Source organism: Mastigoproctus giganteus, chromosome 6, assembly GCF_048544385.1.
Source record: "Mastigoproctus giganteus isolate SK-2022 chromosome 6, ASM4854438v1, whole genome shotgun sequence".
Classification (NCBI taxonomy): Eukaryota; Metazoa; Arthropoda; class Arachnida; order Uropygi; family Thelyphonidae; genus Mastigoproctus; species Mastigoproctus giganteus.
Window position 1 is genome coordinate 125,587,157 of NC_143580.1, and position 21,705 is coordinate 125,608,861.

General features: G+C 36.5%; 1 protein-coding gene across 7 annotated transcripts in view; it reads left to right on the plus strand.

Moving 5' to 3' along the window:
- Vps16B (Vacuolar protein sorting 16B) overlaps positions 1–21,705 on the plus strand; it is a 456,530-nt gene that overhangs the window by 308,483 nt on the left and 126,342 nt on the right. For 6 of the 7 annotated variants that reach the window (XM_090375324.1, XM_090375325.1, XM_090375323.1 and 3 more), the window contains one exon: positions 19,628–19,684. In XM_090375324.1, the coding sequence (XP_090231450.1) occupies positions 19,628–19,684 (57 nt within the window). The remainder of the gene's footprint in view (positions 1–19,627; positions 19,685–21,705) is intronic. The other variant, XM_090375321.1, reaches the window with a different exon arrangement.

The following is a 21,705-nucleotide window of genomic DNA, read 5'->3' on the forward strand; positions in this document are numbered from 1 at the left end:
TCAGGTTGGAACTTGGAGTCGTCTGTTCTCTCTGCTCGCTAGGAGTCCAGGCATATCCTTAATAACCTTTTTAATAAAAGTATGTTTATGAACACAATTAACATTTTTAAATGATTTAATTATTGTATGTAAAGCAATTTCTATTACAGCACATAAACATTACTTACCATTAATGAGACTTTTGAGCCTGTTTGGATTTCGCCAGTCTTTCAATGTTTGGTGTTAAATTTGTTACTGAGAGCAACAGAGAATTCTTCAAATTTGAATCAGTCACTCGCGACTTCGTTTTTCTTTTGATCAATTTCATGGATGAAAATGCTTGTTCATATCTGTATGTCGTTACGAAACGACATATATAATTTTTTGCAAATTTTCTTGGTTCTGGGAAATGTTCACAGGGTAATGAACGCCAGAAATTAATCATGTCAGAAGCATTTTGATCTGAAAAAAAAAAAAAAGCTCATCAAATTTCATTTTTAATAATGAATTTTTTTTTTAAATCAAATAAGTTCCATTTGTATATTAATAGGCATGTCAATTATGTTTTGTTCACTAAGTAAAAATGGGTTTATAAATGCGAGCATGTAGTTTTCTTCTTTAGCCAAATCACAACTTTCAAATGACACTTGCAGTAACTTGATTTTTTCAAGATATTTGGTCCAATTGCTATCATCCACAGCACATTCATTCTGCTCTTTCAAGTGTGGAAATTGACTTAATTCCTGATTTTCTAACTGAGAGATGAACAGTTTTAATTTCATTTTAAATGAATTGATGCTATTTACTAAGCTAGGAAATAATTTATTCATTCCTTCTAGTTTCAAATTTAGATCATTGAGATGACTAGTAACGTCAACTAAAAATGCTAAATCAAATAGCCAGTTGTTATCTAATAATAAGGTTCTTTCATCATGTAGTTCATTTTCCTGTTCTAAAATATTATAAACGGCATTTTTCAATTTCCAAAATCTACCCAGAACCTGTCCTCCAGAAAGCCAGCGCACCTCACAATGAAGGACAAGTTCACCCTATTCCAAATCTGACAACTCACAATATTCTCTGAATTCTCGTCTGTTTAATGCTCTTGCTCTAATTTTATTCACAAATTTCACAACCGGTAACATAACATGCTGCATATTTAAAGTTTTTCCATGCAGTGCCTCTTGGTGTATAATGCAGTGATATTTTAGTACAGGAATTTTTAAAAAATTTTCAAAGTTGTAGTGCCATTAGCTCCCCCCTACTATTTCTTGAGTTGGCAAAATGCGATTTGGAAATGCAATTGATGGAAATTTCTTGTAGATGAAAATACCTCAAATTTATCATTTCATTGTTTCCTTTTAACTTGAAAGACTTCCAACAAAGGATCTATTTGTATATTCTCAGTCCCTTGAAAAAGTCACGTATTGCATTTATTTTTCCACTTGTGCATAGTCAGACGCCGGAGGCAACGGCCATACAAAAGAATGGAAGACTAGGTGCTCGATATATTTTCATAGCCATAGATCACTTATGGTCAAAATTCAGAAATGCATTTTTTTGGAGGCTATTTAATTTATTTCTTTTGCTAAATTGAGGGAATTGACATGTTTATGTGCGTGTAAGTGGAAAGAAGGTGGTGAGTGTCTTAAGCCATATGCGGAAGGACCTGAAATGAAAGGAAATAGAACCAAAGCATCGGCAATATATGGGCTTTGGGTACTTGAGAAATTTTATGATGAAATGCGCCACTTGTAATCTTCCAAAGCGCCACGTCTGGCGCATGCACCATAGGTTGGCCACCCCTGAGCTAGCCTATTTTACCTTTGCCTTTGTATAGTCAACAACACTTGCAGAAATATTCAAAAGGTGCTAGATTTTTAAGGTTCTGATCTATTTATGAAATCCCCTGCAATTCAGCATACAGCAAGCCCTCGTTATAACGTGGTTTGCTTTATGCTGATTCTTATAATGCGTTCTTATATTATAACCCGTATCTGACTATAACGCCGTCACAAATCACTATAACACTCTTTTATAGATTGCATTTTTGGCATATTTAACGAAATCGTTTCATTTGATGGAGTCGATAGCTTGAAAATGAATAGCAAAACAGCATTAAAATGATTCCCATGCTCAGTGAAATTTTTTCGCACGCTAATTTAATTGCAGTACAGTGACTTAAGTAGTTCCCGAGATCAACATTTTAAAAAATTATCAAATATATTGCTTGTAATATTTGCATTATATGCATTTATCCGAAATCTAGTCATCACTCACACAGTATTAGACATTATGCATAACGGACAGTTTACTCGAACATTGTATCATAATTAATGCAACCAACGCAGTTATATTTTTGAAGAGTTAATAATGGCAGATAAGAATGAAAAAGCAATGTCTGGATGCAGTACGAAGACTACAAATGTAAGAAAAAGACTGAATTTGAAAATTAAATTAGATGTTTTGAAGCAAATCGATTCCAGTCAACGACAAGTGGATGTGTGCTGTAATTTAGGACTGGCAAGTTTAACTGTAAGAACAATTATAAAAAATAAAGAATTAATTTTTGCATCGGGAAAGACAGCTGTTCCACTGCAAGCAACTAGGGCTAGGCCAGCTATTAGGATTGAAATGGAGAGACTTTTAACTAATTTTATTGAAGATAATATAATCTGAAGAAAACTCACCTAAAAGAAAAAAAAAATGTGGAACCATTTAAAACTAGTAAGGGCTGGTTGAATAGATTTAAAATCCAGGGAGAAGCTGCAAGTGCAGATCAAGGAGACAAAACTTTCAAAAATGAACTTGTTAAAATTATTGAAGAGGGGTATTTTCTCAACAAGTTTTTAATGATGAAGCAGGGCTTTTTTTGGAAACGAATGCGTAAAAGAAGTTTCATATTGACAGAAGAAAAAAAAACATGCCAGGTTTCAAAGCGGCAAAGGATCGGTTGACTTTATTGTTGGGTGGTAACATTGTGGGGGATTTAAAATTAAAACCGCTTTTAGTTTACCAGGAAGAGGGCCAAGGTACAATCCAAAATTGACATGTTTTATGATTAAATTCCTCAGTTAAATTAAATCAATTTAGATCAATTAAATTCATGATTTTAAGTTTAATTTTGATATGTAAGTAGTTACCACATAATTATATATGTATGTAATGCAGAATATTTTATATGTACCCATATTAAATATTTTGATGGACATTTGTGCATCTTTTCACTACCGTTTACTGGGTGCCTCCGTAGCCAGTTGGGAAGGAGCAGTAGTGCATATCACATGCTTCTTGATTAGACCGGGGTTCAAGCCTGTCACCACCAAATACGGAAGATGCGGAAAGGTCAGGGAATGATCACCACATATCCCGGAGCAATATGGCCTTAGTTGCTAATGCTCCTAAAAACCAGAACAACTACCGTTTATTATTGATTAGGAAATATCCTATGGCACCGACAACAACTCAAAAATACGTATGTTACCATATGGGAATGTGGTGCTCGCTTAACGTGGATTCACTTAGCACTCTGTTTTTCCGGAACGAATTATCAGCGCTAAGTGGGTGTTTAGCTTTCTGGGTAAATTAAATCTTTTGATTTAATTTGACCCCTTATGGACTTGTCTTTTATGTGTATAAAACAAAATACATTCACAAGAGTCCCATAAAAAGTCAGTAGGTTAATTTCAGTGATAAAGCAGGACAAAAGCTATTTTTATTTTATTGTGAAAACCCTAAACATAACAGGTATTAGAACCTATACTACTAAGTACCATGCTGGGTTGAGAAGATGAAATGGATACTTGCAGACATTACACTTTAATTTCTGTAGGTTTTTTTAGAAACGTTTGTAATTTTTCAGGAAATAGTGTGGAAGAAGGTTGTTTGAGAAAAATGGAAGTTAAATGAGGAAGAACAGTTGGTTCTGCGAGTTTGAAGTTGGACAGTAAAATGATATTGACTGGTTGTGACACATGTTTGGATTGGTTTGGAATAGAGAGGGGAAGGAATTACAGCAGCCAATCCAGAAAAACAGTGCCCATGGAAGTATCTACAGAAAAGGCATGCAACAAAATCAGAATGTCTATGAGACAGAAGGAAGAGACTTTTTAAAAGATGAGTCATTAATTAATCTAAATGCCCTCTTTTGAATGAAGTTCAGAAGCCCAAGATATGGGGGCACTGCCCCAGATTTCGGAACAATGTTCCATTTTTGGGTAGATTTGAGATTTGTACAGAGTGAGTAGCTGTTTAGAAGAAAAATAATGCTGAGGTTAAAAGGGAAAAAACCCACTGTTTTAGATACAGAGGGCATACAATATTTTGTGATGTGCTTATGCCAAGAGAGATTATAAGTCAGGATAGTCACTAATAGAGATATATGATCTTGTCTAGAAATCTGGGTGTCACTGAAGATAAGCGTAGGAGCAGAAGACTCCTTTTTACAAGATAGATGACAGGACTGAGTTTTAGAAGAATTGAAATTAACTAAGTTCTTTACAACATTGGAGAATTACTTGGAGAATATTCACTACCAGTGAATATTCTTTGGATATTTCAGTTTCTTTTGAATTTGAATATTCTTTGGATATTTCAGTTTCTTTTGAATTTGAATATTCTTTGGATATTTCAGAAGTTGAAGCTTTTTGTGCAGGGTGAGGTTTTTCAAACTGGAAGGTGGAGTGCAGTGTGCTGTCATCAGCAAAACTGTGGTTAGGATTTCCAGTCAGAGGAAGAAGGTCATTAATATACAAGAGGAAAAGAGCAAACACCAGCATTAATGAAGAAGTTAGAAGACAGAGCATCCCACCGTGACAGAGAGAGAGACCCACTGAGCAGTCAGAGAGAAAATTGCCGACTATTTTTTGTAACTGGATACCCAGTTAGCTTATTTAGAAGACTTTTATGCCAAGCATGATCAAAAGCCTTTGAAATGTCAAGAGCAACTGCTTGATTTTCCCCAAACTTTTCCATTGAATTTGCCCTTAGATTGGTAACATTATCACAAGTGGATTGACACTACTAGAATTAATAATGGCGATCATTGATCACATGAAGGTTCCAAGATAGTTTAAGAGTTGGAAGTTAATGGAGTTCTCCATTATTTTAGAAAGAGTAGAAGTAAGTACATTGGGACAATAATTGGATGGAAAAGATTTTTCACCAGTTTTTATTAACTGGCTGGATTTGACCAAATTTCTGGGCAGAAGAAATAGCATATGTGGAATAAGATAATGTTAAAACATGAACAGGAATAAGCATGGGTTTTGAGATCAAATAGAGAAATACCATCGGGAGACTTGGAGCTTTCTTGCATGAAAATTCTTCTGACATCCTTTTGATCCCTGACACGGTTGAGTTAAGTTGTCCTCTGACCACCTCAGGTCACAACTTGATGATGGTCTCTTCTCCAGTGGAGCCTTCCTCTCCTGGACATTTTCAGCCTCATGATAATTGGCATTATAGGAATGCAAAATGGGATGATGTGCAAGATTTCTATTCTTCTTTTCGTTGGTTCAGTTATTGTTTTAAATCTTATGATGTCAGTGTTTGCTGAGATCATTTCAGAGAAATTATTCTTGTAGGGAAGAAATCCTTTATTCCACACTCCACCTCAAAATGTCAAACTTTATCTAATCTTGGCTTTCCAGTAAATGTGCTAAGGTTGTTCAATATAACTGTGACATATAACATTGTATGTCACAGTTGGCTTGCATCGAAATTTCCAGAATTATTTTCTATCTACACTAAAGCTTGCAACAATTGTAATGCAGTTATGTTATTAATCATTCCAAAGTAGGTTTTGGAATGATTAATAACTAGAAAAAGTAGAAACTTGCTTCTTGTCAAAACAGTAAATGAATATTCTGGTCTTTTCCCAAACTCTTGGTTGCAACTTTTTCCCACCATTGCCCCCCCCCCCTTTAAAGCCTGTTGTCCTCTCAGCTAAAGATGAAGCCAACTTACTAGCATCCTGCTATAATGGGATTTACGATATGTATGCTTACTCTCATTTACAATATGTATTCAACGTGTCCACCCTGACTCTCCACACATTTTCTCAGTCGGTGTACCATGCTTGCCTGGATTCTTTTCGCACATTTTGAGTCGTTGATCAGGATCATCCTCGGTCAGATGATGCAGGATTTGAAATTTGTACGGATAAAACTTTTCTTTTTTCAGAATGTTATGGGTCCATCCCTGACGACCACTAAGGAGGATTATCTCCAACATTTCATCCAGTGTTAATGCCATTTTTCACCTGTAAAGAAAACATATTTTTACCATTGTTACAGACTTTTCAGAAACCCTGTAGAAAAGATCACATCTCTCTTTCTCTCTCTCTCTTTCTTAGGGATTACCACTTCTGATATCTCTTTTCATAAGCACATCACAAGTATTGCTTCCTGTACATTTAAAACTGCGTTTCCTTTTTCACACTCTGCGTTACTTTTATTTTAAACTCACTCTGTACAAACATCAAATCCACCCTACCATGAAATATTTTTCCCAAATCTGAGGTGAAACCTCTCTCAGGCTTCTAGACTACATTCAAAAGAGGACAGTCAGGTTAATTAAATTAAATTACCTTTCTTCTGAATTGGCAGCTCTAATTCCCCCCTCTTAAACCTGTCAAAACACATGCCACAACTAGTCAGCATCCATTCACTGTACAACTTCAACTCACAGAATCAACTTTTCTCATTTATCCCTTCAACTTCTGTTTTCTGGAACAACTGTCCTTAACGTGTATTTCCTGAAAATTGTGGCCAACAGAAATTCGAGTCTAATGTTAACTAGTATCTTCCGTCTTCTCAAACTTTAACCCACGCATAGGTTCCATATACCTTTTGTATATGGGGGCTTTTATTAAAAAAGAAAAAGAAATAGGTGATGATAACAGTTGTTAACTACACTATGACCTAAGCCAAAAGGCCAAAAATTGATTAACAGTTTTTAACTGTATGATTGATAGTTATGAATTCAGTAATTCTATAGAAAATTACTGAAATAATATGAATCATTCATAAAATTTATCCACCATTGATAAAAAGCAAAACTCTGTCCCAGGAAACTCAGGTGAAGACCAGCCAGAGATGCAATCTCCACTGCCTGGCTCACCTCCTAGTGGTGTGTAAGGGCAAAGTGAGGTTCCATGTCACCAGGGGCCGCCCTGCAGCCAAGTATCCAGAAGAATGACAGAACATGACATAAATCTACATAAACTACACTTCTGGCATTGACAGAGTACTGTTTTCCTCACAAGAGTACTAAAAGTGCAGTTTGTGGAGAACCACCGGTGGCACCTCGCCCCTAACACTGTGTGTGAAGAGGTAAAATACCTTTAAAAAATTCTCCACTTTTTTTTTCCATACATAGTTATAATTGCCTATATAGTTAATGTTAAGAGCTGCACTTTTAAGCTATTTTTAAAAGATTTAGTCTATAATCTGTTTGATTTACTTTTGCTATAGTAGGAGAAATGCAACTCACTGTATATATATTATCTAACAAATTAGTATCTATGCAGTGAATTACTTTTCAGGTTTGCATGTTCAATTTCTTTCTTAAATTAATTGAGTTTTCTTTTCTTTTTCTGTGATTTAATAGAAGATAAATATAATTATGTCTTTGTCATCTTCTGTTAGTCACCTTCTTATCAATTAATCACTAAGATTATCATTTATAGATGACTCTTCTCCCCAGTACTTTTTAAGTCTCCCCCCCCTCAAATAATAACTGTCAAATTTCTATTCGTCTGATTTTAATGAAGTTTGGATTGGCTCAACAAATCTAACAGAACTAAATATAAAATTTCATGAAAATCCATTCACTAGGAGTAGAGTTGTTACATGTGGACAGACAGACATGGTAAAGACAATAGGTGCTGATACACATTTATATATATATATATATATATATATGTAAATAGATAGGTAAGTGTATGTGTAGGAGTGCTAACTGACAGATGTTGCCACAGTGGAAAAAATTAAAAGTGCCTGAAAAATAAGAGCAGATTACCTATAAAATTATATAAATAAAATTAAATTAAAATATATAAATGGTACTTAATGGTATAGTTCCTAAGATTTTAACTATGTTATCAAGAGACGGCAGCCAAAACCAAAGGAAACACAGCAATAAGCAAAGCCTCTGTTTCTGTTATGGTGTATAGGTGGCAAACGTGTACATCATAGCCAACCCAACAGAGACCAAAAATAAAAAACCAAAATAATGAAATGCAAAAATAAAGCTAAATTTAAAACCAATTGATTCCAGTTAAAGAAAAAATTGATTCAAGAAAAAGAAAAAAAATTAACAAAAAGCAAACAGCCCTACGTGGATATTAACAAAGAAAGTGAAATATCAGGATGAAAGAGAATAGTCAGGATATCATAACTTACTGTTGAGTGAAGTGACCATAACAGGGCTGTAACAGAGACCACAGAAGTACACTGAAAGTTCGCAGCATATTTATAACAGCTAAAGTTATCCCGAGTTTAGGGAGGGAAGGTGGTGTGAATTGATCAAAGTGAACCGTACCAGTGTGACTGTGGAGTATGCAATTAAACAAATGAGGCAAATGAGCTAGAAAAGGAGAGCGAAAGCTAGAAAAGTAGTGTATAAAGCCTCTAAAATTTGTAGTAGAAAGAAAAAAAGAAGTGATGGCAGAAAAATAGTATCTCAAATATTGCTTTCAGCCAGCCTAATTGCACACGAGATATAAGATATAGTGTATAAGAACAGTAAAAAGTAATTTGAAGAAGGAGAATGCAGTGGTGCTCGGGCAGTCCGGGATTGTGTAACCCGTACCTAAAGTAGGTCCCTGGACATATATGTTTATGCCTCATGTGTTTGAGTCAGTAATGATATTGTTTTTACAAATATGCGACAGAAAAATGTCTACAAAGAACAATAAAAATAAAAATGACAAAACAGTTAGCAAGACAAACAAAACATAATACCCCCATAGTTAGCCAATCCGTGGGCACAGGCTTTCTGCACCGTGAGACATGACAGAGGCTAGGGGTTATATTGACTATACATTTTATATATATAATGTATAGACTATACATTATATACAGGCCTGAATGCAAAAAAGAAGAAATAAACTAGTAATTATGTTGTTAATATCAATATTGTTATCAATAAGCTTTTTAAAATTTCATGACATTCAGTGCTTTCTTGATCTTGGTCTCAGATGGTCCAGAAGAAGATGAAACTAGATAACAGCTGCTGTCTTTTCTCAAAAACCTCTCTGGCAAAAGTTTGAAATGCCTGAAAAATTTCAGCATTCTGGATAAGCAAAGATTCCTGGCCAGTCTGTAGAAGACGATAATTTGTGAGAGTTCTTCTCTGATCCTCGTAGTTAGTACATGAATATAGTACATGATCCCAACTCTCTGTCTCACCACAAAGACAAATCTGTGATAGCCAAATTGAATCTGAAGAGTCGCTGATTTAATGGTCCATTTGCTGTGATCAAGTAAGAAGCGTATAGATTGACGGAAAGCCATAACTGTACTTTTTTATTGGGAAGAAAAGTCACTTCTGGGAAGAAGTGTCTTGTCACCAACCCTAAAGAGGTTGTGTCCCAGCGGGTCTGCCACTCATTCAACAATTCATTCCAGATTCTCATTTTTTCATGCTTGATATCCTGCTGACAGTCAGTAGTGATTAGCATAAACTCTGTTGGGATTTGCTGCTTTAACCTGTAAGATAATCCTTTAAAGATCAAATATAGGTCTAAGAGCAAAACTCCAGCTAAGACTTATAAGGCAGGGGTTGGCACTGTACGACATGCTCTCACTATGGATAATAAAATTGTTCTCTGCAAGGAATATAACTTGTTTCTAATTCTAACAAATAATGCCCTGTGAAACCAAACATCGACAGCATAGGTGGCCATTGGGATAAATTCTGCATTATAATAAATTTTTTAAAGTTTTATTTATTTTTTAATTGGTCCAGATTCTTGCAGCTATCGCACAAATAAGAACCAAGAAATTCCCCAGCTTAGATCTGATAAGCCAGAAATTGTTTAAAAGGTAGACTAGTATGCACCAACGCTGCTGCTGGACTTGTTCAATTGATGCATGGAAACTGGGAAATACCCAACAGAGTGGAAGATAGCAAATATCAAACTAATTCTGAAGAACCCAACCAAACAGCCAGAAAATCCAGACTACTGCTCACCTAGCTACGCCTCCGTAGCTAGGTGGGCAGGAACAGCCTTGCATAGCACACGCTTCTTGATTAGACCGGGGTTCGAGCCCGTGACCACCAAATACAGAGGATGCAGAAAGGTCAGGGAATGACCACCACATATCCCCGGAGCAATATGGCCTTAGTTGCTAATGCTCCTAAAAACCAAATAACAAACAACAAACAAACATGACAGGTACTGTGACAAACCAACAGAGTACACAATGCGGAGATAGAGGAACCACTGGGGCCTTTAGACAATGAACACTTTATCCTAAAGTGTCTTATTCAACGTCTAACTGTACTCACGTCTAAAATTTAATTTTAATTGTAATTATTTTTTGTTAGTAGGCCAAAAAATAATGAATATCCAGCAAATCGAGCATCATTCAGTAATCAAATTTTTGACCAAAGAGGGCAGAAATGCTAAAGAAATCTATGAAAGAATGATTAGAGGTTTCGTAGCCGAGTGGTCATGAGTGGGATTGCAGTAGCACACGCTCTTTGAGTAGACCGGGGTTCAAGCCCCTGACTGCTGAATACGTCGATCTGCCAACCCGCACTGGACCAGCGTGGCAGATTTTGGTCCATTTCCCTCAGCATGAATTGTTGAGGAGGCTTCCATCCTGCAGTGGGTTGATAATGGCTGCACTTTACCTTTTTTTTTTTTTTTTATCACCCAGTTACACTACTGTTGCAAGATGGTCTGCAGACTTTAAAAGAGGATGTAATTCAATTGAAGATGATCGGTCTGGTCAGCCATCTGAAGCAATCAATTCTGGAACAATTTGGCATTATTGAAATAAAAATTTTAGGAAACAGAAGAATTACAGTATCTGAACTTGCAAAAGTACTTAATATTTCGAATGGAAAAATTTTAACAATAATCAACATTTGGAAATGTCTAAATATTTGTACAAGATGCCTTCTCAAAAACTTTCTATTCATGACAAACATGAAAGGGTTTAGTGTTTAGAATTTAATCCTTACTAATCCAGGTAGATTTGTATCCCATTTGATAACTAGTGATGAAATTTTGAAATATTATTATGATCCTCAATCCAAATTAGAAAGCGTGCAGTGGAAGTAAAAGGAATCTCCAGCCCTGGAATGTTTGAACCCAGCCATCAGCTGGAAAAGTTGTTGGCCTCATTTTCTGTGACACAAAAGGATTGTTATTAGTTGATTACCTTGCACCTAAAACCACAATAACAGGAGAATATAATGCCAGCCTTGTCCCAAAGTTAAAAGCTGCAATTCAAGGAAAAAGACAAGGAGAGTTAAGTTGTTGGAGATTCACTTTTCCACAACAATGTGCTCTTGCACAAACCCTGGGTTGCATAGGCTGAAACTCATGATTGTGGATTTGAACAATTAAACCATCCCTGTACAGTTTGTATCTACCCCCAAGTGACTATTATTTGTTCAGAAATATTCACTCTCATTTTCACGGAATTTATTTTAATGATGGTTAAGAGCTAAAAGTAACAGTGGAATCCTGAGTTGATAACCAACCCAAAGAATTTTTTTTGAAGGATTAAACAAATAAAATAAAATAAACAGAATTTTTTACCTATCTCTTGTATATTCTGTTCTCAAAACTGTTTTACCACCACCTCATATCCTAAAATTATTATAAAATACAGTAAAATAGATAATGTGTGCTTTTACTAGGGCTGTTCAATAAAGAATGATCATAATTTTTTTTCACAGCATACCTTTATTAATTATCCATATTTTGGTGGTCCTATTGAAAGTAGTCTGCATTGAATGAAATGCACTTACTCCAGTGTTTCTGCCATTCTTCAAAAACATGGTGGAAGCCATTTTTTGACATGAATTTGAGAATTTCCTCTGATATCTTTACAACTTATTCTGATGACTGGAAACATTTTCCTTGCAGCTCCATCTTTAACTTTGGAAATAAAATAAAGATGCAGGGTTTAAGGTCAAGGATGTAGAGCATATGGGGAATACATTTAATATTAATAAATTGATTCTGTCATCAAGTACTGGCTAAGTACTTGATGACAGTATGAGCAGTGTGAGGTCTTGCATTTTCTTGATGCAGCAGCCACCCACCTGCTTGCAGTTGCAATCATTTGTGTTGAATGCGATCCCTTAAAGTGTGCAGTACAGTTCTATAGTAAGGTCCTGTAACAGTCATGTGATGTGGCAGAACATGCTGGTAAACTATTCCTTGAATGGCAAAAAAAGAGATATCCATAACCTTTCCTGCAGGAGCCATAACTTTTGCTTTTTTCTGTATTTGTGACAATGCAGACTTCTAAACAGAGCTTTCTTGCTTATTTTCTAGTTTGAAATGATGAAACTAAGTCTCATCTACTATTATCTTGTGCAGAACCTCATCATCTTCAGTAACCATCCGGCCCCAAGTTTCAAGCGATTTTGTGATCAAGTGTCTCTGCTAGTCAATTAGTGCTCTTTCTTGGTGAAATAAAATCGTTTTCTTATTTTCAGCATTACATTAACACTCAATTCATTCAGTAAAGAAAGCATTTTACTAGATCATAAGGGAAAGTAATCTTTTCTTTCTTTCTTTTCTTTTATTACTAATCCACTACCACTTGGTCACAAAGGTGGCTCTGCTCCTGCCCCCACATGGCAGGGCCGGTAAACTGGAGGGTAAAAGCCCTTCCTTCCAGGGCGAAATGGAGCAAACAGTTCCTAAGACCCAGAAATCCACTGGGTGCATGGATGAGACCTTTACAGGGCAAAAACAGTCAGAGCCTGATTTTGTTGCAGCTAAATGTCAAAAGACTGACAGCCAAAATCAGAACTCCAACCTTTCTTATCATTCACTCAACCGAAGAACAACCTATTGGCAAACTCTTGCCATTTCTAGTGCAAAAATGCCTAGAAAGCATAATAGGTACCCCCAAGACAGTTCATTGCATAAAAGTGGGAGACTTACTGGTTGAAGTTGCTACTGCTGAACAGTCTGAGCAACATTAAAGCTAAAAACCTTTGGTGAAACTTCCATTACCATTATTTCACCACACATTTCCCTGAACATGTCAAGAGGTGTTATCACCGAATGGGACCTCATGAACATGTCAGATGAAGAGTTAAAACAGGAATTACAAGATCGAGGAGTGATCAGTGTAAGAAGAATAATGACAAAGAAAGATGGCATACTGTTCCCACTTGGAACATAATACTCACTTTTGATAACCCTAAACCACCAATAGCAATCAAAGCAGGTTATCTTAATTGCCATGTTAGAGCATACATTTCAAACCCCCTTATGCTGCTACAAGTGCCAGAAGTTTGGGCACTCAGAGCCAGTCTGCAGAGGAGGCAGCTACCTGTACTGCATGTGGATCCACTGCACACACACGAACACTGAATGCACACTTAGTTGTCCAAACTGCAGAGAAGCACGTCAAGCATTTTCTAAGGAGTGTCCCCTACAGAAACATGAAAAACACATACAACGATACAAAATTGAACACAATATCACCTATCAAGAGGCCAAAAAATCTTTACCAGCTCTGAATAATAATAAACCAACCTATGCTCAAGCATCCAAAAGACATATCAATTGCAACCCAAATGGTAGTAACCATACCACCAGGTGAATCGCTATCTTGGTGAGCAAGGTCAGTATTGGCCACCGTACCAGTAAGCCAAATGACAAGCAAACAAAGTAAAGCCATAAATTACTTTAGCCAGATGCCTCCCCCACAGCAAAACACCAAAGTAACTATCTGTCCTGGTGCAAACCAAACAGATTGCATGGACTTAGAAGATAATTCACAGCAAGATGAGCACGTACTAGAACTATTTACTGATGAGGATATGGACACAGGAAAACCATACTTCCCAAAGAAGGGGAAAGGGAAACCTGAGCAAAACAAATCGAGGGGTCTACTAAACCCAAATAATTCTTACATTTCTGCAGAGGATATCGCAGTAATTTGAGTGACATCCAAGATCTCCCCGCACAATATGATCCTATCGCTTTTTGCCTTCAGGAAACCAACCTGACCCCACATATAACTGTTTCTCTCTGGAGCTATATAATTCATCGGCAAGATCATGTTGTACACAACCCTAACAATCAGATGCATGGAGGTGTGGCATTAATAATCAATGCTCAAATACCCTCCAAACCACTCCCATTAAAAACAAACCTTGGAGCAGTTGCAGTGCAAGTCAACATTAATTTTGACTTGACTATCATCTTGCTATACTTGCCACCTAATCAAAATATAAGCTACACTGACCTTGAAGAACTAGTGGTACAACTTCCTCAACCCTGCTTCATCCTAGGGGACCTCAGTAGTCACCATCCATTATGGGGAAATCAAAATATGGACAAACGAGGACAAATTATAGAAAAGTTACTTGACCAGCACAATTTGATTACTTTCAATAATGGCGCATACACCTATATGCATTTACCTACAGGATCTACTTCAACTGTTGATGTCTCACTATGCTCAGCATCCATATATCCTCTATTTGGATGGACTATTCATAGCAACCCACTGGGTAGTGACTATTACCCAGTGATATGCCTGATTGATACAAACATTCCACACTTTTCTAAGTTCCATTTGACAGTTCAAATATAAGAACTGTCAAATGGAACTTTTTCAAAGCGAAATGGAATATGTACAAACAACTAGCAATACTAGAAGAAAAGCAGGTCCAGCAAGCATCCATAAACTTAGCACTCACAGAATATATATCTAACCAATTACTACAGGCAGCAGACCAAGCAATTCCAAAGCAATCCAAGAAAATATCAGCACGCTCAAAATTTTGGTGGAGTAATGAATGCAGTGGCTAAAAAAGAAGAAAAAGAACAAAGCATGGAACATCTTCAGGAAGTTTCCAACAACTGCAAATCTCATCCACTTTAAACAGGTTCAGGCAAAAGCAAAATGTATTTGACAGACTAGAAAAAGGAAAGCATGGAGATGTTTCGCCTCCACAATTACAAGAACTACAAAAACACAAACTATATGGACCAAAATATGACATATGTACTCTAAACATCCACGCATCAACCTTCCCCATACTAATTATAAAAGGATGTGATGTTACAACGCCAGTGGAGATTGCAAATGCATTAGGTGAATTGTTCATGAAAATCTCAGCCACGACATCTTACACACCTCAATTTCAGGAACACAAAGCACGGCCTGAGAAATATTTCAACTTCGAATCATCACTAGTGCCGCATACAATCTCCCCTTCACAATGACACAATGCAGCAGGACCAGTAAACAGCTTACTGAACCAGCCCTTAAGATATTGTTACTTTTTTATAACAGAATTTTCAAACAGGAATACCTTCCCAGACGTGCGGCATCACACTTATGTTTTGGCATTTCCAAAACCACCGACCTATTGCACTCACCAGCTATATGATCAAGATCCTGGAAAAAATGATCAATGTCTGCTTATCCTGGTTTCTAGTCCAAAACCACCTTCTTAACCTAGTACAGTGCAGTTTCCGTGAAGGAAGATTCACTCTTGATCAGGGCAGAAATAAACACCCATGATGCTTTTGTAAAATAAAGAAGACCATGTCATGGTTCTCTTTGACATCCCATCTCTCTCTTTGATTTCCCTGGTTTCTAGTCCAAAACCACCTTCTTAACCTAGTACAGTGCAGTTTCCGTGAAGGAAGATTCACTCTTGATCAGGGCAGAAATAAACACCCATGATGCTTTTGTAAAATAAAGAAGACCATGTCATGGTTCTCTTTGACATCCCATCTCTCTTTGATTTCCCTGGTTTCTAGTCCAAAACCACCTTCTTAACCCAGCACAGTGTGGTTTCAGTGAAGGAAGATCCACTATTGACCTACTGATCAGGGCAGAAATAAACATCCGTGATGCTTTTGTGCAAAAATTTTGTACCTTTTCTATGTCAAAGAGAACCATGCCGTGGTTCTCTTTGACATAGAAAAAAGTGTTTGACACAGATTGGAGGTATGGTGTAATGCGAAACCTATATGATCTAGGACTACACGGACACCTGCCAGAGTTTATCAGAAACTTCCTCTATCATCGCTCATTTCAAGTTAGAGTCAACAACCAGTTATCTTCCAATTTTATCCAGGAAGAAGGGGTCCCACAAGGTTCAGTACTAAGTGCCACCCTATTTAACATAATAATGAACTCCATAACACAGGATCTACCACAGTGTCCACTACCCTGTATGCCGATGATTTCAGTATCTCCTGCCAAATATCTTTCTACCATTTGCATATTAGGTGAATGGTAGAAAGAGTTGCAAGATGCTATTAAGAAAGTTGTAAAATGGTCCCAAAACAATAGTTTCTGCCTCTTGCCACAAAAGACTGTCAGGATACACTTCTGTAGGAAGCGTAACCTACATCCAGACCCAGAACTTCACCTAGAAAATCAGATCATCCCAGTGGTTCGTAGTGTCCGCTTTCTTGGTGTGGTTCTAGACTTACCTTCCTCAAACATATAAAAGAGCTCCAGATTACTTGCCTTAAGAAGCTAAAGATAGTAGCTTAAGTTGTGCCAGATAGTAGCTTAAGAAGCTACTATCTAGCACAACATGGGGAGCCAACTGTTACATGCTATTGAATTTGTATCGTGCATTAATACGGTCACGACTTGACTACGGGTCTGTGGTCTACAGCTCTGCTAGACCAAGTGCCTTACGTTGGCTTGATTCCATACACCACAGTTCTCATCGACTTGCACTAGGGGCATTCCGTACATCATCAGTTCACCTTATATGCTAAAGCAACTGAAACCTCTTTAGATCTACGCATAACAAATGCTTCTGTTAAACTATGCAATAAAAGTCAAAGGGCAACTAGACAACCCTACATGGAATGGACTTTTCTCACCCAAATGGGAGAACCTTTACCGAGCCAATCCATCTAAAAACCCATCAACAGGGATACACCTGCATTCCCTGCTCAGTGACTGCCAAATTGACCTTAGCCTGATACAGCCTACTACTCGTACAGCTCTACCTTGGATGTATCACATACCGTTGTGTGATCTTTCACTCACATCATTGGAGAAACACACCTTACCCCAACAGAACATACTGCAAATTCATGCCATATTGAGAACCCAGCACTCAGAGTACACGCCAATCTATACGGACTGATCTAAAACTGATGCCCATGTTGGTGCAGCAGCAGTTTTTTTTTCCCAAACTTACCATAGCCAAGAAACTTCCCACTGAATGCAGCAACAACACTACAGAACCTTGTGCTATCTTCATAGCATTAAATTTCACCTTATCAACAAATATATTGAACAGTGTTATCTATACCTACTCCATTAGTGCTATCCAAACTATACAGCAGAATAAAAATCATGACAACTTATTCATTTAGATTTGGAATACCATGACTAAGTTAAATAGGAAGAAACAAGAAGTCATCTTTTGTTGGATCCCTTGTCAGGTTGGAATTTCTGGAAATGAATGTGCTGATCTAGCTGCGAAAACTGCTACAGAATTTATAGATGAACTGTTTAGTATACTGATCACAGACTAGAACTGTTTAGTATACTGATCACAGACTACAAGTCAATTATTAAGAAATAGTGTCTTGAAAAATGGCAACATATCTGGCAAAGTCAAGTTGGGAACCAACTACTCTGTATAAAGAAACATCTCCAAACTTGGAAATCCAGTATATGCAAAAACAGTCACGAAGAAATCGTATTAATCGGACTACGAATAGGCTATACATATCTTTATCTTCTTGCAGGCACTGATCTGATCAACCACTGTGTACAAATTGCAACACTCAGCTCACTGTCCAACACGTACTCATTGATTGCCCCAAATACAATAGTGACTGACAAGCTATGTTTACCTCTTTTTGCAGGACGAACATTCCTTTCAGTATTGCTGACCTCCTGGCAGAAACCCCACACGTGGCCAAAATTTTTTCATTCCTTAGACGGATACAACTGTACAATGCAGTGTGAACTTCAACAACATTTATATACATAAACTGTGTATTTAACATCACCATAGTTAGGCACATTATGGGCCTTGCACCATAAAACCTATAAACAAACAGTAACCATCCATTGCAGCTCCTGACAAACTTCCATGCAAATTTGCTGTTGCTCAAGTGTGAGTAGTCTTGGAACCCAGCATGAACTAACACGTCATGTGAAAATAGTCATGGAGAATAGGTGCAGGTTTTGTACTGATATTTTCAACATTGTTTATAGTTTCTGTTATCACAGAAACTATAAACACTGATAATAGCGGTGGTTCAAACTCTAGAACCACCGCTGTTTTGATTAAATCACGTCCATCTTTAAACATTCTAAACCATTTGTGTGCTGTGCTATATGGAAGCATATCATCATTCTTCTCTTCTTGGTGATTCCCTTCTACTTCTCTCTCTGTGTGTAACTTGGAAATTTTTTTTTTAGCTGGTGCAGCATAAGCCTCAGGCTTCCTTGCACTATATGGCTAGTAATAATAATAATAATAATAATAATAATAGATTCACTTTGTCTTTTAACGTTTCATATGCTTCAGCCGATGTTTTCTTGAGATGGAAACAAATTTTGAGAGCAGTATACTGTTCCTTGCATATCATATCCATTGTTCCATAGGTGAAACTTCTCGGTCAAGTTTATACTGAATGGGCATAAACTTGACCAACCACACAGTTCATGTTTGCAAGTCAACCTCACATTGCAATATGGTGCAGCTTGGTTTGGTCTTAAATTCCTCATCTCAGCTGGAAATAGCAAGCAGTATGGTTGTTTATAAAAAAACTATAATCATTCTTTATTGACATTAGAAAGGAGGATAGATAAGAGTTGAGCCATGACTATTGATCTCTATTCTCTAATTTGAGACCAAATGTAAAGAAATTCTTTAGAATTTGGATCTAGAATTTAAGAAAAATTTTAATCAGATGATTATAATCAAATGAATGAGGATATTATAGCCACAAAAAAAAAGTAACAAGATTTTGTTTACTAATATGGTTTTTATTAAATTGCGGTTGGATTTTTGACTTTAATTGCATCCTTATGTTGGACAGTTCAGTCAATGTAAGAATGTAATTCAGCTTTTCATTTTTATAAAACTTCAAAATTCCATGAAGGATGTTTTTTTTTCTCTAAAAGACTGTTTTTCATTATTTTAGCTGTGCTGAAAAGCTTGTTTTAATTTACAGTGTTTAAAAATCTTAATTTAAATTACAGTGTAATAAAAATCTTAATTTACAGTGTTCCAAGTTTTTCTGTTTTGATCATGAAGTGTATTTTCTATTTATAGTGTATATTTTTTTTAATTGATAATTTTCAGTGCTAGAGTAAAGAGATGATAATACTATTTTTTTTCCTTCACAACTACTGACTCTTAATTGGTAATCGTAATATTAATACATTCATCAAAAACTTCAGTTTTCTTCATGAAATAATGATATTGATAGCACTCCTATTTTCAGAATTACTTGGCCAGTCCACAAGCCATAAGGAAAGCATACCAGGTGAAATATTTATATTTTGTTATTTAATTATTAAGAATGTGTTAGCCATTCAGAGTTTTGTATTAACTTGTCAGGTATTTTATTCATATCTTGCATAATTATATATACAAGATAATTAGCTGAAATGGTAATTTCAGTTGTCAGAACTGTACTAATCTAGAAGAGAAGACCAAGTGCTAATAATATAATAAGCTATCTGCTTTGACTATAAATATAATCTTGATATATGAAAAACTGTATTTTTATTGTACTCTCATGAATGTCTCTACCAGGATGAGAGTGCACACTGTGAAATTGAAGAATTTTGTGCTCCTGGGAACAGATAATTTTTTTGAAAAAAATGTTGCTGTTTTATTGACCTAATTAACATATTAAATTGTATTCAATACATAGTCTTATAGTCCTAGTAACATTCATTTGTTTATTTTTAAATTTAGCTAGGGATTTTCTCTGTTCCTACTTACTATACATAGAACCTTTGTATCAATGATTTGGCACGAATATTGAACAATCCTGGGGCTTACAGTTGATCCGGCAGAGATCAAATAGAATAAATATAGTGAAAATAATGAACTCACTGTTTGCAAAGTCATCGGAGTTGGGAGAGATCCCCAGTGCAGCAACCCAATATGTTGTATTGTTTGATATTAGTTGACATATTAATTTGTGTTCTACAAATAGATTAAATAGGCTTAGTAGTGTTCGTTAGCAAAGTTTTTAAAATTAGCTAGTGACTTTGTAAGTTACAACTTGCTACCCTTCCCGCTATCATATTGGTGTTTTGGCTGGAATATCATAGCATAATCAGTAGCATAGAAGATTAGTAGGGTTTTAATTATAATAAATAAGTATTTTGAAGGTTTTAATCACTTTTTGGGCATATCTTTTGTATTTAGCTAAGGAGATAACTAATTTAGCATTGTGATCGTTACAGTATAACGTAATTTGATAACATATATCCCGAATTTGATTGCTAAGGTATAATGTACAACTATATAGCGGAATACATATTACCCCATTAGCTTAGTATAGTATTGTATAGTAAATTAATCAATTCAATTTATTAACCTTAATAATTTTCATTGTAATTAATTAAATCGTATTTAAACGGCAATCATTCCCCAGACTAGAGCAGCAAAGCAACGTGTACAAAGTTATGTGTGCTGTGGCTAGGGGGCGATTCTCCAACATATCACAGCCTAAAGAAACATGCAACTTGTGAAATGTCTGCAGACCTTTCTGGGATGGGACATGATGTTGCCAAGGGGGATGTCTTTGTGTGTGCTCGATGTAAGCAGTGTGAAGAAGTTAGGTGCCAACTCAGCATTGTCGCCTAAGGGCCTTAATGAAAGCTTGGAGAGGGTAGATGCCCTCAAAGGACTTAAATTGGGGAACCTTCAAGCTCTTAGCTGCCCACATCAATCCCACAGCTTGCACTTGATCATCAGGCAAAACAATAGCAACCTTCATGTCAGAATGCGCTGGTCACACAGGAGCTAGTTATTGTCGGAGAAACTATTGTCAGGGAGACGAGAAATATATTGTGCAAAAAGGATAGGTGGAATAGGACCAGAGTATTTCTGCCAGGGGCAAAAGTTGAAATTGTAGAGCAGATACCATCTTTTAAGGGCACAAAGGGTGATATTGCTGTACACTTTGCACTAATGACATTAAAAGTAGATCTGCTGACTTACTTAACAAGTACAGGCCAACTTGAAAAAAAAGTTGCGAGTTAGGGTTAAATTTGAAAGTGTCTGCAATTCTGCCCAGATACGATAGGAGGGAGTATATGATGAGAACCTTGTCAATCAATTCAGCCCTGGAGAAATTGTGCAAAGCTCATGGGGTAGAATTTTTCTCAGCATGGTTGTTGTGTTGTTTGTTATTTGGGTTTTAAGAGCATTAGCCACTAAGGCCATATTGCTCCAGGAATATGCGGTGGTCATTCCCTGACCTTTCCGCATCCTCCGTATCTGGTGTTTCTGGTCATGGGCTCGAACCATGGTCTAATCAAGAAGCAT